Here is a 13,912-nt window from a genome sequence, read left to right as displayed (position 1 = left end):
CAGCTGTCTCACAGACAGGATCTAAGAAGTCAGGATAGGTGAGACCACCTCAACAAAGATACCTGTCTCTAGAGGACTACTCCACGGCTCCATGCTGGGCCTATTCCTGCTTGATATCTCTTGGAAGTCAAGCTAATGTTCAAGGCCTCTGGCTCAAAAAGTTCATAGATGACTGTAAATTGTGAGGTATTATAGATCCCCTCCAAGACACCAACATCTTGCAAGACAGGTTAACACAGACAAATGACTGGTACCAAAGCCATGGCCTAAAACTCAATTCTAAAAATGCACTATAATCCCCTTTGGAAACTGTCAACCCAAATTAATTACTACATCGATAAAACACCCCTAAGAGCTGACCTAGTAGTAAGGGATCTGGGAACTTATACAGACAGCAATCTGGCATTTGACCAACATGTAGCTAGTTAGAAAATCAACCAACTTATAAGTAAAGGTATGGCATCTAAATCTAAGGAAGTTATAGTACCTCACTATTCGGCCCTTTTCAGACCTGTCATTGACTACAGTGTCTCCTTTGGCATGTATCTAACCAGACACTTGCAATAGCTGGAATGTCCACAAGGATTTTTCACCAAGAGAATTCGGGGCATGAATACCCAGTCCTACACTGATCATCTTAAAGTCTCTGTCTCTGTATTCAGCTGCTAAGGGGGATCTTTGCTTGGCTTAAATGGCTTCCTCAGACCCAGCACTAATGGATCTTTTGGACTTGTGCAAAACAAACACCACCAGAAACACTCGATCTAAGGATTTGAACTTTGCTTATGACATAATGACATAAACAGAACATGCTGGAAAGACTCATATGTGTTCCAAGGGATCCCCACATTATGGAATAGGTTCCCCATCTATGTAAAACAGAGCTCACCCCTGGCTGTATTCAAACAAAAGTTTGACAATTGAATAGTAAATCATAAATTTACCCTCAGTCTGACCCTTGTGACCCTTATGGACAGAAGTAGCCAATAAGAAAATGATTACCCTATCTAACATCCCCAAACACACAAATCCTTAGATACTGCCCTACTAACATGCCCCTCTCCTATATAGACACCCATAATACTCGGCACTCAAATGGTTTGGAGTGTATGGCTAGGCTTGTTAGGGCCATAATGTTTGTTAGTCTAGTAACGACCTATGAACCTATTTCCATTAAACCCTATGTCCCTCTCTTTATTCTGGATTGTTCTCTAGACCTGCCATTTCCTTTCTTACTGCATTTGAAGCCCATGTTCCACCTTCCTTATACTATTGCCAGCATGTAGCTTCTCTCTACTTTAACTCAAGGCTAGCTCTTTCCATTGCCTTGGCTGCCTCTGTAATAACCCTATTGAATTGCAGTGGCCTCTTCGTTTTCCTGCCTTGCTCTTTTTCCTTGTCCCTGTAGCATAGCTGCTTGCTCATTTTTGTTTTCATTCACAAAATAGTTGTTGTCTGTACTTGCTGCCAGTCTCCAAATTTGGTCTCAAGAAGCTCCTCTAAATTAAAGTAGTCTGCTTTGAGTAATCCCACACTTAGGTTTTCCTTTTTTTTTCTGCCCCCCCAATCATGATGAACCAGTGCATTGCATGGTCAGTGTTGGCCAGGGACACTTTTATTTCTGTGCCAAATCTCCTCATCCTTGCTAACCTAATTGCCCAGTATTTTACCCTTTTTTGTACTTTCCATACTAAATGAATGGTATCCTTGTTAATTGGTATGTCCATTGTTTCATTGTCTTCCCAATTTGTATGGAGGATGTGCCAGTTTGTTTCTAGGACATTAAAGTATTGCTTGTTGTACATGTGATAGATTCTCTCTGATTGGCGTTTCTCACCATTTCCTCTCTAGTCTGAGTGCTAAGATGCTTACTTTTCGTGAAGTGTGAGGTTTCCTTTTTCATGACCTTTTCATCTATCACATCTCTCACAATTTATGTTCTGCCCATGTACATTGCTACCACCCCCTCCCCCCCATTTTGACCTTTCTGTCACACTGGAATAACTGATGTTCTGAGAGTTTCCTTCATTATTTAATTAAGTTTATATCACAACTTATCTGTATAATTCCCCATCTTGTACCACTTGTCTGAAACACCCCTATTTTCTTTCCTAAATTTCTGCCAATGCTTCTTCCTTCCAGTCTGTTCTTTCCTATTCTGTAAGATGTTTTATCTCTGTATACTCTCTTTAAATTGACTCATGCTTTGAATTACAGTCCTTTTTACAGCTATATGGCTACATTGTAGTGTCTGCCTTGCTTTTGATTCCTGTAAACTTGTGCTGTTGCTGTTTTTGTTTGCTTAGCTGAATCCTCCTTTTGTCCTCATTTGTCATTCTACAGACATTTATGTAAGAAAGGACTAGCTGGGTGCTTAAAATTATCTTTACAATAAAAAACAATATATAGTAAAGCAGGCTAAAAGTGACAAATTCAAGAATGGAACAGTATGAAAGAAACAGGGTACTCTGAGCAAAAGGGGGTGATAGGTAATGGGTGGGGGGAGTAATGGGTAATGCCTTCTGGATGTGGAGCAGCAGTTTGACAAAGGGAAATTTGCAATGGCAGAGGATGTAGGATCTGCAGGAGAATGAAAGTGAGGAACATTGATCAAGAATATGAAAAGCCCTGAAAAGTTAGTGGATTAGCTAATAAGAAGACAAAGGACAGAGTGAGACTGCAAGAAGACATATTACACAGACAATGGGAATTGTTATGGAATAGAAAGGCAGATGATAGGTAGGCATAAGCAGAGGTTATAAGAAGAGTGAGGAGTGCAGGCAAGTAGTATTACATAGACTGAGGTCATGTGAGAAAATCAAAAAAAGTAGATGGTGCTATCACCCCTTGCTTCATTCGTAGAGTCATCCCCAATGCCCCACATCTGTGCTGGGTCTATTAGTTTTCCTTTACTCCAGACTAACACAGATTTCAACCAGAGCTGATATGGATCTTAAGGGCATCCTGGAGGGCGGTCCTACCCTACATTTGCAGTTTTTTTTCATTTAAGGCCTTCCACTAGTTTGCCCTCCTATGATGATAGGAGATACTGCCAGCTATGACACGAGAAGTAGGACAGGGGATGGGTAACATAAACTAGCTGGAATTTTGTAAATAATTATATATCATTTGTATAGCAAGCTAATTTGTACAGATGCTTGTGCTGAAAATGTATTTGTAAAGTTTGCTTGTATCAACAGTGCTCTCTTCTGGACAGAAAAGAAATGTACATACATTATTGTAACTGTTTAAATGTATACATTGCAACAGCATATACAGGGAGAGAAGAGGTTAATCCTCCTGACTTTGAAAATAATATTCTTGAAATAAAATTACTTTATGGCTTAAGCTTTAAAGATGTTATCTCACAGTTTTGAATGGAACCAGAGACACAGTTTCTATAAGAAGTATTGCTTAGTAGCTCTGTAGGAGGTGTAGAAGTGTTAAAATGGTTTTATGACTTCTAGGAGCAGCACCAGATGTGAGCAATGCTCTTGTGTGTATTATTGACATGCAGGTGCTAAAATCCTGGCAGCTTCTAGTGTTGATGATAACATGGGAATCAGAAGTCACATGGGCAGTTGTATATGATGTCATTCTGTGCAGAAATAATGTTTTAATATTAGAGGAGACTGATGTCTCATGGGCAGTCTGTTCTCGGAAACCTGACTAGAAAGACCCTCACCCACATCATCTTGCCTTGCGGTAGTAAGCAACTTCACTAGGGAACAGTAATTCTTTTAGTCAATCAGGAATAGATAGTGAGATTAGCTAAATATTTTTTCTGTATCTGTGTGAAACTTTCCATCAGTGTTATTTTTAATATTTCCTGTGACTGAAACTCAGGTGTTTACTGTAAATAGATATTTAGTATTTTCATGTTCTTTTATTATTTATTATTAAATATATTTAAGTTTCTCATTATGGTTGGTCCTTTTAGAAAAAGTATTTACATTTTTAGAGTATCTGCATATATTTATTTGGTGATAACTCTGGCCACTCCTGAAAGCCTTGCTGTTTGGTCAACATTGCCATTTGTATTAATATTAACTTCACTCAGTATAATTGTATACCCTTATAGTAACTGACTGGTGGCTGTGAATCTACCTTGTAGTCTGGTCAAAACTGGTAGAGTGAGTAATCTGTGCCAGCCTTTCTCAGGTGTGTGTGTGTGTGTGTGTGTGTGTGTGTGTGTGTGTGTGTGTGTGTGTCAAGTACTTAGAGCAGGGACACGAAGCACTGGTTTCACATACAGAGTGGTGGAGGACTTGGCTTGGGCAATTGGCTGAGGACTTAACTCTACAGCTCTGCCAGTGGGGAGCCTTACTGAGGACCTGGGGAGAGACAAAGAAAAAAACACATACCCTGGGCTGAGTGTGTTCCCTGTGTATTCTTCGGGGAAATTGTGCTTGATGCAGACAGGTCTGCTTCTGGAAATAATGAGTGTATTCATTTGCATTCTAAGTGAACATCCCTCTCCATTGTCAGTGGTAAGGACTGAGACTGCTTGATTACTGGCACAGAGCTGGGATGTCACATACTGGTGAGCAGTGGTGTGGATATTGAACTTCTGTAGCCTGTAAGCAGTTGTCACTAAAGGTGTGCATTCTCTCAGCATCCACAATGTAGACATTCAGAGTTTCATATCACAACAGTTTTATTTATTTATTTTTGTATTAGTTTAGTTTAGTCAGGGAGAACAGGCAAAGATGTCAGCAGAGGATTATAGCATGCTGACAAAGATCCTGTTGGCCAAGGTGTGTCTAGCCAAAGGACTGGTGTGGGCCAAGCTGACTAAAGAAGAAATTATTTCAGTTTTAGTCACAGCTAAGATCAGCAACCAGGAGGATAACCAGTCTGGTGATGGGAATTTGCAGCCCTCAGAAACAGGACTGTTCACCTTTTCCTCAGAGGACTTAAAAATGTGTCTGGAGTTAAAGAGACTTGAGCTGAAGGCCAAATGTTTGGAATTCGAATCAGCAGAGAGACTGCGGCATTTGGAAGATGAAGAAAATGAAAAGCAGCATCAGCATGAGAAGGAGAAGCTGACTCTTCACCAGGGTGATGGAGGTAATGGGGGAAGGGAATAACCGAACCCCAGAAACAATAAAGGTCAGTAAACACCTTCCATAATTTACAGTGGGTGATAATTTTGATAGTTTTATTCATATATTTGAAAGGGTATGTAAACAGTATAATGTTGACCAAAGGCTTGGGTATTGTTCTTGATCTCCTTACTCCATGGTAAAGCTGTAACTGTTGTTTCTAAATTGTCTGATATTGATTGTTTAAATTATGATAAAGTCAAATGTTATTTACTTGTATGTTTTAAATTTAAGGAAAATTGTGCTTGATGCAAAGAGTATCCATTTGTATTCCAAGTGAACGTCCCTCTCCAGTGTCAGTGGTGAGGATTGAGAATCATTGATTATTGGCCCAGAGAGGGGATGTCACACCTCCATCCCCTGATTATATGTTTTTTGAGACATGGGGGTTGGTGTCTAATGGGAGTGTGCAACATCTTCCCCCACGTCTACAGAAGCTCAACCATTCTCCCATCCTTTTTCATCTCTTAGACTACACCCTGCTTTGAGAAAAACACAGCCTCTGCCAAGAAAGTAAAGAGAAACACTGAAATAATCACCTCTCTCCCCAGGATGGGCAGACCCCCATGCCCCACCCAGCCACTCCATCTGACTTTAGGTTGTCCAGAAATGAAAGAGAAAGGAGGGAGGGATGTAGTTGATGTAATGATCTATATAAATGAAGACATCAAATGTGAAGTCAGAGGGAGGAAACAACACCAGTCCATGAATGGATCAAGGAAGGGCTAGGGTCAGAACATAAGAGAAGTGCTGATGGTTAAGATTGATGAAAGTGGTGCAGAGGTAATCCTGGTGGAGCTAAAAAGTGTATTGACTCCCATGCATGCTGGTGAGAAGGATGAGAAACACAAGGAGAGAATAAAGGACCAGGATAGGAAGAAGAGGGCTACTGAATTTGTCTCTGATTCTGAGCTTCAGAGAGTAAAGAGTGTAAAGAGAGTAAAGAGTGCAGGAGATGACTGAGGTCTTGGACAGAAAGGATAAAAGTATGGATATGGTACTAACAATGTCTGAGTAAGTCATGGATACCAAGGTAAGACAAAAGTCACTAGACATTTTTATGGGCTAGAGGGGGACGGATATGATCTGAAAATGGAAGAACTAGAGGTCATCTAACTAGAAACAAGAGTGATACAGGAAGTCAAAGGTCACCAGTGTACCAAGGAGACTGATATTTATAACAGAGGCTAGAGAGAGATCATGCAGGGTCAGTAAACTGTCAGGGCAGTGTTTCTGAAAAACCTCTATGTGCTAAAGATTGTAATCACATGGAATTAATAAAGAAACCATAACATGTACCTTTCCATTATGTACTCTGGGCGGAGTCATGTGTATTGGGGGCAGTTGCTGCACAGTGGGGAACAGCTGCCATTCTAAGAAGGTAGTACACAAGTCACATTGGTTATATACATTGGTGTGTCCCCAGATGTAATGCCTACCAGCTTTGTGCAGTTTATCCAGTCAGAAGCTGTTCTGAAACAAAGTAGGTTATGACATATTCTGTATGTGAGCAGCTTCAGTATAGACTCACAGTTTTCAGTGTGCACACATTGGCAGGGTGTATCAGCCCAGCGCTTTGAAATAAGGTCATGGGTCTAATAGGTGGTATGTGTTCCCATAATGCTTTTTTATCTGAGTCTTTAAGCCAAGGATGCATTATGGTATTTATTTCTTTAGCTGCAAAGAAATAACCAAAAATCAAATTTTTAATCAAAAATTTAGTCACAATTTAATATATTTGTTACCATTATCTGATTATGAAAGTATGCGTGTGCCATTTAGAAATCTTTCATTATGTATATAATTATATGTGTATTTATATAAATTTATAGTCTGGTTTTGGACTTCAGAAATGATAAAAAGTAAGTTGAATTCATACTTGGCAGAATTTATCATACTTTTCATGAAACAGAAACTGAAACTCTTGTATTAGAACATATTTCTTTACATATCCATAATGGTATAATCTGCTGAGCCTTATGTGATGGGTGTTATGCTTGCTTGTGTGTCAAGAATGATTAAAAGTAGGAGTACTTCAGGATGAAATAACTTGTCCTCAAGTCTTATGTGTCTCGCAGACTTTGACATGGTTGTTTTTTTGACGTTTGTGAATTACCATATTATTTTGCCTAAAAGTTATGCACTCTAAAATAAGCAGAGACCTGACAGACTCTCCCATTACTGCTGCAGTGAACACTGATAATGCATTGTGATGCTTGTTGTGTTATCATTTACACTGAAAGATATAGTCATCCTTTTATAGTCCAGACACATCAAACAATGCACATTAGGGAGAAGTGCATGACCACATCATGGAGTCTGTAGAAGGTGCATGAATGGACTTTCATACAGTAAGAGAGAAAAATACAATTTTAAAAATACTTATACCAAAATAATTTTTTTTCTTTCTTTCTTTGTCTTGTTTTTCCATCCTTTTCTTTTCTTTCCTTTTTTTCTGTAGTAGAACACTTGCTGTCTAGGTGGGTGAATGGTAAGGTCAGTTTCTGTATTTGAAAGTTCCTACAGACAATTCTACTTTTCAGTCATTCTAGTACTTACATGTCATATCACAACTGACCATGAATTTTCCAGTCAATATGGCACAATCAGGAGCAAAATTTTATAATGTGTGTAGTACAAATGAAATATAGCAGAATTAAATGACTAATGCTTTTATGAAGCTGTGTAAGAGAACATGATAATAAAATGTGCTTTACTCTGCAGTATCAGATAATGTTGGGTGAAAACAGTCCGACAACCCATGTTCTGTGACATTTCTACTACATGTTCTAGATATCAAAAGCAGTATTGATCTTATTTGAATTATCTTCACCGTCTCAGCACCAAAACCGTTTTTTATGCATGTTCCATGTTTTTAGGTTCCGATTTCTTCCATTTTGGAGCTGTTTCCTTTCTCAGCACTCTCTTTGAGAAAATATATCTTCAATTTTCTTTTCAATCTGCAGTCTCATAGATTTAGTTGCACAAGTCAGTGTTCATTGAGATCTTTAATATGAAAAATACTTGCACCTTTTAACTAATTTATGAGTTTGAAGTTGTGATGACCGTGCCCTGGTCCAGCATTCAAGGAGCCTCAGTCCTCACCACTAACACCAGGTAGGTTGTCTCCTAGAGGAGGAAAGGATAACTAATAAACACAGTAAATTACAATTTCCCTTAAGTGCACACAGAGATCACAGTCAGTCTGGGGCTGGCTGTCCCTTGCTCACCAGATCCCCAATAAGACTCCCCACTAGCACAGCTATAGGGTCCAGGTCTCAGCCTAACTGGGCAAGCTAGAACCTCCAGTACCCTCTCTGTCCAACCAGTGCTTCGTGTCCCTGCCCAAGTAGCTGACACAACACACACACACACTTTGAGATAAGTATTTATACAACTTCACAGACACTCCTGGGAAAGGCTGACACAGAATCTCCAGCTGTGCCCCTTTACCCAGACTATATGGTAGTAATTACTGTCACCACCCAGTTAATAATATCAGCTACTAAAAGGCCCTTAAAAGGGTGTCCAATTATTACTGTGCAATATTAATATCCAATGGTAATGTGACTATACAGTCTAAGTCTTATCAGAGTGGCCTATTACAATAAATTCTATATAAATATGCAATGTACTCTAGAGCTTATCTCTACACAAAGCAGCCACAGATAGAAGGTTTTAAAAATATTTAATAATAAATAATTAAAACACAAGATAAATCTGCTACAACACAGAGATATCTAAGAGTTCACATATCACACAGAAACTTAAAATAATACAGTAGGACAGGTCTGATTTCAAAGAAAAATACCTAATTAATCTTTACTAGCTTTAACTATTCCTACAAGATATCACAGTGCTACAAACTTACATGTGAGCATAAGCAGAGTGCTGATAAGTTAGATGTCCAAGATCAAAATTCTCCAGGTCTCTTGTGAGAAATAGTATTTAAACATTACTAACAAACATGTCTCTAAGGCCCTCCCAAAATTACATAATTTTTGCCACTTAGGTTTTCCCAGTATTCATATTGCATCATCTTAACACCTGGTCTGAGTTCTCAGGCCACAAACTGCATTATTTAGCAATCTAACACCTACTCAGAAACTTACAACAATAGAAGACATTTCACATGTCTATACTAACAGAAACTAAAGCAATAAAGCACCTTCCACATCTAAATTCTAGTCTTAAACGTTAGCCTTAAAACAATGGGCATTCATCCAGCCACCCTCGGGCCAAATTCTAACATGAAAGGATACAATTTTAAAAATACTTATACCAAAATAATTTTTTTCTTTATTTCTTTGTCTTGTTTTTCCTTCCTTTCCTTTTTTTCTGTAGGTGCCAGTAGAGTGCAATGTTGTCACATATTTTGCAGTTCCACATTTCACAGTGTATTTTACATTTATTTATACAGTTGATAGAATTATGTATCAAATTCTATTTGACTAGGCTGGCAGCCTTCGCCCATCTCTCCCCAGTCATCACAGAAGTATCTGAAATTCTTTGTTGTGTATCATTTCCTCCACTCAAAGTTGCTACAGTGATAAGACGTATGGGGTGACATTAAATGTTTTAGCAAATAAAAAGGCATATTTTTGGGTTAATAGAGCAGTTGATTTAAATTCAGTTGATAAATAACTAAGACACTGTTACTAACATTAAATATTTTCCATTGTGTGGTAGGGGGGGTAGCTTTGCCCCTATCATCTTCCCTTAATCTTTGCATAACGGTTTCCTATACATCATTATAGGTAGCCACCAGGATGGTTTGTGCACCAGCATTGCCTTATTGATTGATCTAAACAATTCTCTTTTAGTACAGATTAACTGATTCACCTTTCATCACAGTACCTGCATTGCCATCTTTGATCACATGATTCCTTTTTTCCTTGTTTCATCACACTATTTTCTTTTTTTTTCAGTGAACTTTGGGACATATTATTGGAAATGACTCAAAGGCGTAAAGAGAGACTGAAAGATGCAGAAGAAATACACAAGTGTTATCGAGACCTATCTGAAGCATTGACACACATTGAGGTGAGGGTTCTGCATAGGAGTCATGCATGCAGCATTTGTGGGCAGAAGATCTAAGTACCAAGTGTGTCATTCAGCTTGGCATTGTTACTGCTTTGTTCATTTTAATCTTTAATTTAAATGAAACAAAACTCCATCAAAGCTGTGAAGATGGTGTTATATTTAGTGAATGTTATCACTGATTAGCAATCTTACTGTACCTCCAGCTAGCTGGAGAGGCAGTGTTGCGAAAGCTGTATGATGTCCTCTGAAGATGTTTCTTTAGAGAAAGAAGCTAGACATGACTTACCCAATGTCGACAAATGAAGCTAGCAAATGGTGACATTCGTTGTTTCTGTTTTGTATTTCACTTATTAAGCCATTCATGGAGAAGATAATCTTTTTCCAGTAATTCTGCAGTGCATTAAGGTTTTATTGTAATGGCTGATGCATAACTGCTATGACGGGCTCGTTATGCCACAGGCAAGTCATTGCGTTTATAGTAAATTTATGTTACAGCACAATGCAGGCAGAGGCTTTTATGAATGTTGTAATTACTCTGATATTCATCTGCTGTGGGTATAATCTTGGTGGTTATCTTCCATGCAAACACCCCAGATATGCTCCTTTTTAATCAATGGCATCAGAAAAGGTACCACTTTACAGAATTTAGGGAGACTAACACACAGGCATTGTACTGCTTGTCACAAAGAACCTTTGTGAGTAAACATCTTTAAAGTTTAGTTTATGGGGTGCAGAGGCCGAAGTCAGCATTCATTCCAATGAGTGATGGGTGTTATAGCTGTGATGAATGAGACAAGGCAGACTTGTAGCATGAGAATCATACATCTGAAATGACATACTCATTTTGGGCACCCATAAAACTATAAAGCATATGATACATAGTAATTAATTAGTGTTCCATACATGCTGGCATCCTGAGCTACAGCCCTTCTAGGTACATTATTCCTACAGCACTTAATGAGCCTGTCAGTATTGTGATATATCCATGCACCTTTTTCCTTATTGCAACAGAGCTGATGAGCCATGACAGTATAGTAGCTCAGTGAATAGATCATTTTAACTTGAATTTGTCCCAGTTTTAAAAATGTAGCTCATGGTGGCGAATTTCTTTTATAATTTACTCCTTCCCTGACCCCCCCCTCCCCCAGCTATGGTTAAACGAAAAAACTTCTCCAAATCTGATTACATCCTCCTGATTGAAGGTATAAACAGCTTCACAGCCCCCCGTCGCCAACAGTAGGAACTGGCAATAATGTCCAAACTTACACCAAAGTGCTATATGACCATTTATATAAATACATGAATTCAGCAATACCTGACAGACAAAATCCTTCTCCTCAAGGAAGAGTAAACTTGCCTGGTGGACATTGGCTATAAATAAACTCTACAACAAAAGGAAAAAAATTGCTGTCCATGACGAAGAAGGAAAAGGTGCCAAATTGGAAGCAATCTCTCCTTGGCCTAAACAGGAAAATGAGGGTATTAGTGAAGTCCTCCAATGCCAACTTCAAGTCCAAATTGGCCACATCTGCTAAAGACAATCATAAGGACTTTTTCACATATGACTGCAATCTAAGGGGAAACACCCAAATCTGCTCAGAACTGGTGATCAAGGACATCACGTACACAAATGCCATGGATATTGCCAACCTTCTGGCAGACGGGTTCAGTGAAAACTTCACCCCTCTGCCCCCTCATCAATAATCCAAGATATCCCCAGCACCTACCCCCAACCCTTATCTTTAGGGAACAAGTCATTACTGCCCCCTCAAACACTAAAAACACAGCTTCCGTGGGACCCGATAACATCCCAGGCTGCATCCTGCATCAACTCAGGCAGGAACTTGCAGCACCATTAGACCCTCCCCTATTTAACCTGAGTACCAATTTTGTCCCAGCTGAGTGTAGGACATCCACCATCATCTCTCTGCACAAAGGTGGAGCGTCCACCGATCCAAGCAATTATAGACCCATCAGCCTAACTAGCCTGATTTGTAAGGCCACGGAACTCATTACCATGGACCACATTAACAATGACATCAGCAACCTCCAAACTCTTGATTCCACACAGTTTGGTTTTCTCAAGGGGAGATCATGCTTGTTAAATTTGGTAGACTTCTTTGAATCAGTCACTAAAACAATGGACGAGGGAAAGATGGTGCACGCCGCCTACCTTGGCCTGGCCAGGGCCTTCGACACTATTCCCACTTCAACATAATAGATAAACTATCCAAGCTTGGTGTAATTACGTATGTGACCAGATGGGTAGCTAACTGGCTCATTGATAGAACTCACTCAGTCAAAATAGGGGAAGTTACCTCGAGTAGTAGACCCATAAAGAGCGACATACCCCAGGGATTGGTCTTGGGGCCCTTCCTGTTTGGGATATACTTCTCTGAGGTGCAAGCCAAAACCAGAGATCTATGACCGACCAAGTTTGCAGATGACTGCAAGTTGGGTGCTGTCATCAACTCCCCTAGTGATGTAGACATATTACAAGAGGGTCTCACCCAGACAAATGACTGGTGCCAGAAACACAGCCTCAAACTAAACGCCAAAAAATGCATCATTATTCCCTTTGGGGAGAGTGATGTCTCCACAAATTATCATTTTAAAAACAACGTCCTAAGCAAGCAAGCAGTTGTAAGGGACCTGGGCACCTAAGTTGACAGCAATCTAACTTTTGACCATCATGTTGCCTCCATCATACGGAGATCTTTCTACATGGCCGACCTCATTAGTAAGTATATTTCTTCCAGGATCAAGGAAATGTATTTTATTTATTTTATTTTATTTTTTATTTTACATTTGTTAACCGGGGGTGTCTGTCTGAGCCGAAAAGGCCCTTTTTCAGCAGAGGCCTGGGGGGAAAAGCTCCACACATAAAAATTATATATACATTTAGATATTTAGACATGATCAGTATACACACAAATTACAATAGACATGTTTTTACAGTGGTATGCAGAACATCAACAGTTACAGTGGAGAGAACAAACAAGAAAATATTAATTTAAAAATAAAGGTAATTAATAGATTTGTGGTGTACAGCTGAAATTTGGAACATAGGTAGACTACATACATAGTAAATAGGTACAGTACATACATGTACAATCATAACTTCCCTGTATTCCTCCCGTATCAGGCCCATCAATGAGTATATCGCCCCTTTCATCACGTACCTTTCAAAGCACATGCAGCAGCTGAACAGACCACAGAGGTTCCTGTCCAGAAGAATCCAGCGCTTCAAAGATCCACCTTACATGGATTGGCTAAAAGCCCTGTCACTCTATTCTGTCTCATACAGACTCCTCAGAGATGATCTATATCTGGCATACAGAGGAATCTCTGATCCCACCTTGATGAAATTGCTGCATATCCACTATCCAAACTCCACTTGCGTGACCCGCACACAAAACCTCAACTTGGTCTGCGACATCAATAGGACTTGCTGTCAGGAAAGATTTGTCTCCCAAAAACACCCCCATCTGTGGAATAGACTCCCTCTCCATGTCAAGCAGAGTAATTCAATATCCCTCTTTAAGAAGAACCTGGATGACTGGATGGGAAATAGAAAATACACCCCTGGGATTCTACCTGTGTCCCTGCTGGACAGGGGCATCAGGTGCTGACTTTTGTGAACACGGGCTAATTTATTGGCTATTCTTATAAGGGCCTCAGGGCCAATAGCCTAGTAACTTGCTATGATCCTATGATCCTGCATTTATTTGCTTGAGATCCAGTCTCTTTAAAACAGTTAAAAC

The 13,912-nt window shown here is 39.5% G+C and overlaps 1 protein-coding gene across 1 annotated transcript in view; it reads left to right on the top strand.

Annotated features, from left to right (window-relative positions):
* The window catches only part of SPTBN5 (spectrin beta, non-erythrocytic 5), a 1,783,454-nt gene that overhangs the window by 678,303 nt on the left and 1,091,239 nt on the right, over positions 1–13,912 (top strand). Inside the window, exon 31 of the mRNA XM_044073536.1 lies at positions 10,034–10,148. Within this exon, the coding sequence (XP_043929471.1) occupies positions 10,034–10,148 (115 nt within the window). The remainder of the gene's footprint in view (positions 1–10,033; positions 10,149–13,912) is intronic.

The sequence above is a fragment of the Protopterus annectens genome, chromosome 6.part0 (genome assembly GCF_019279795.1).
Source record: "Protopterus annectens isolate FY-2018-M chromosome 6.part0, PAN1.0, whole genome shotgun sequence".
Classification (NCBI taxonomy): domain Eukaryota; kingdom Metazoa; phylum Chordata; order Ceratodontiformes; family Protopteridae; genus Protopterus; species Protopterus annectens.
This window is presented reverse-complemented; position numbering and strand designations above follow the sequence as displayed.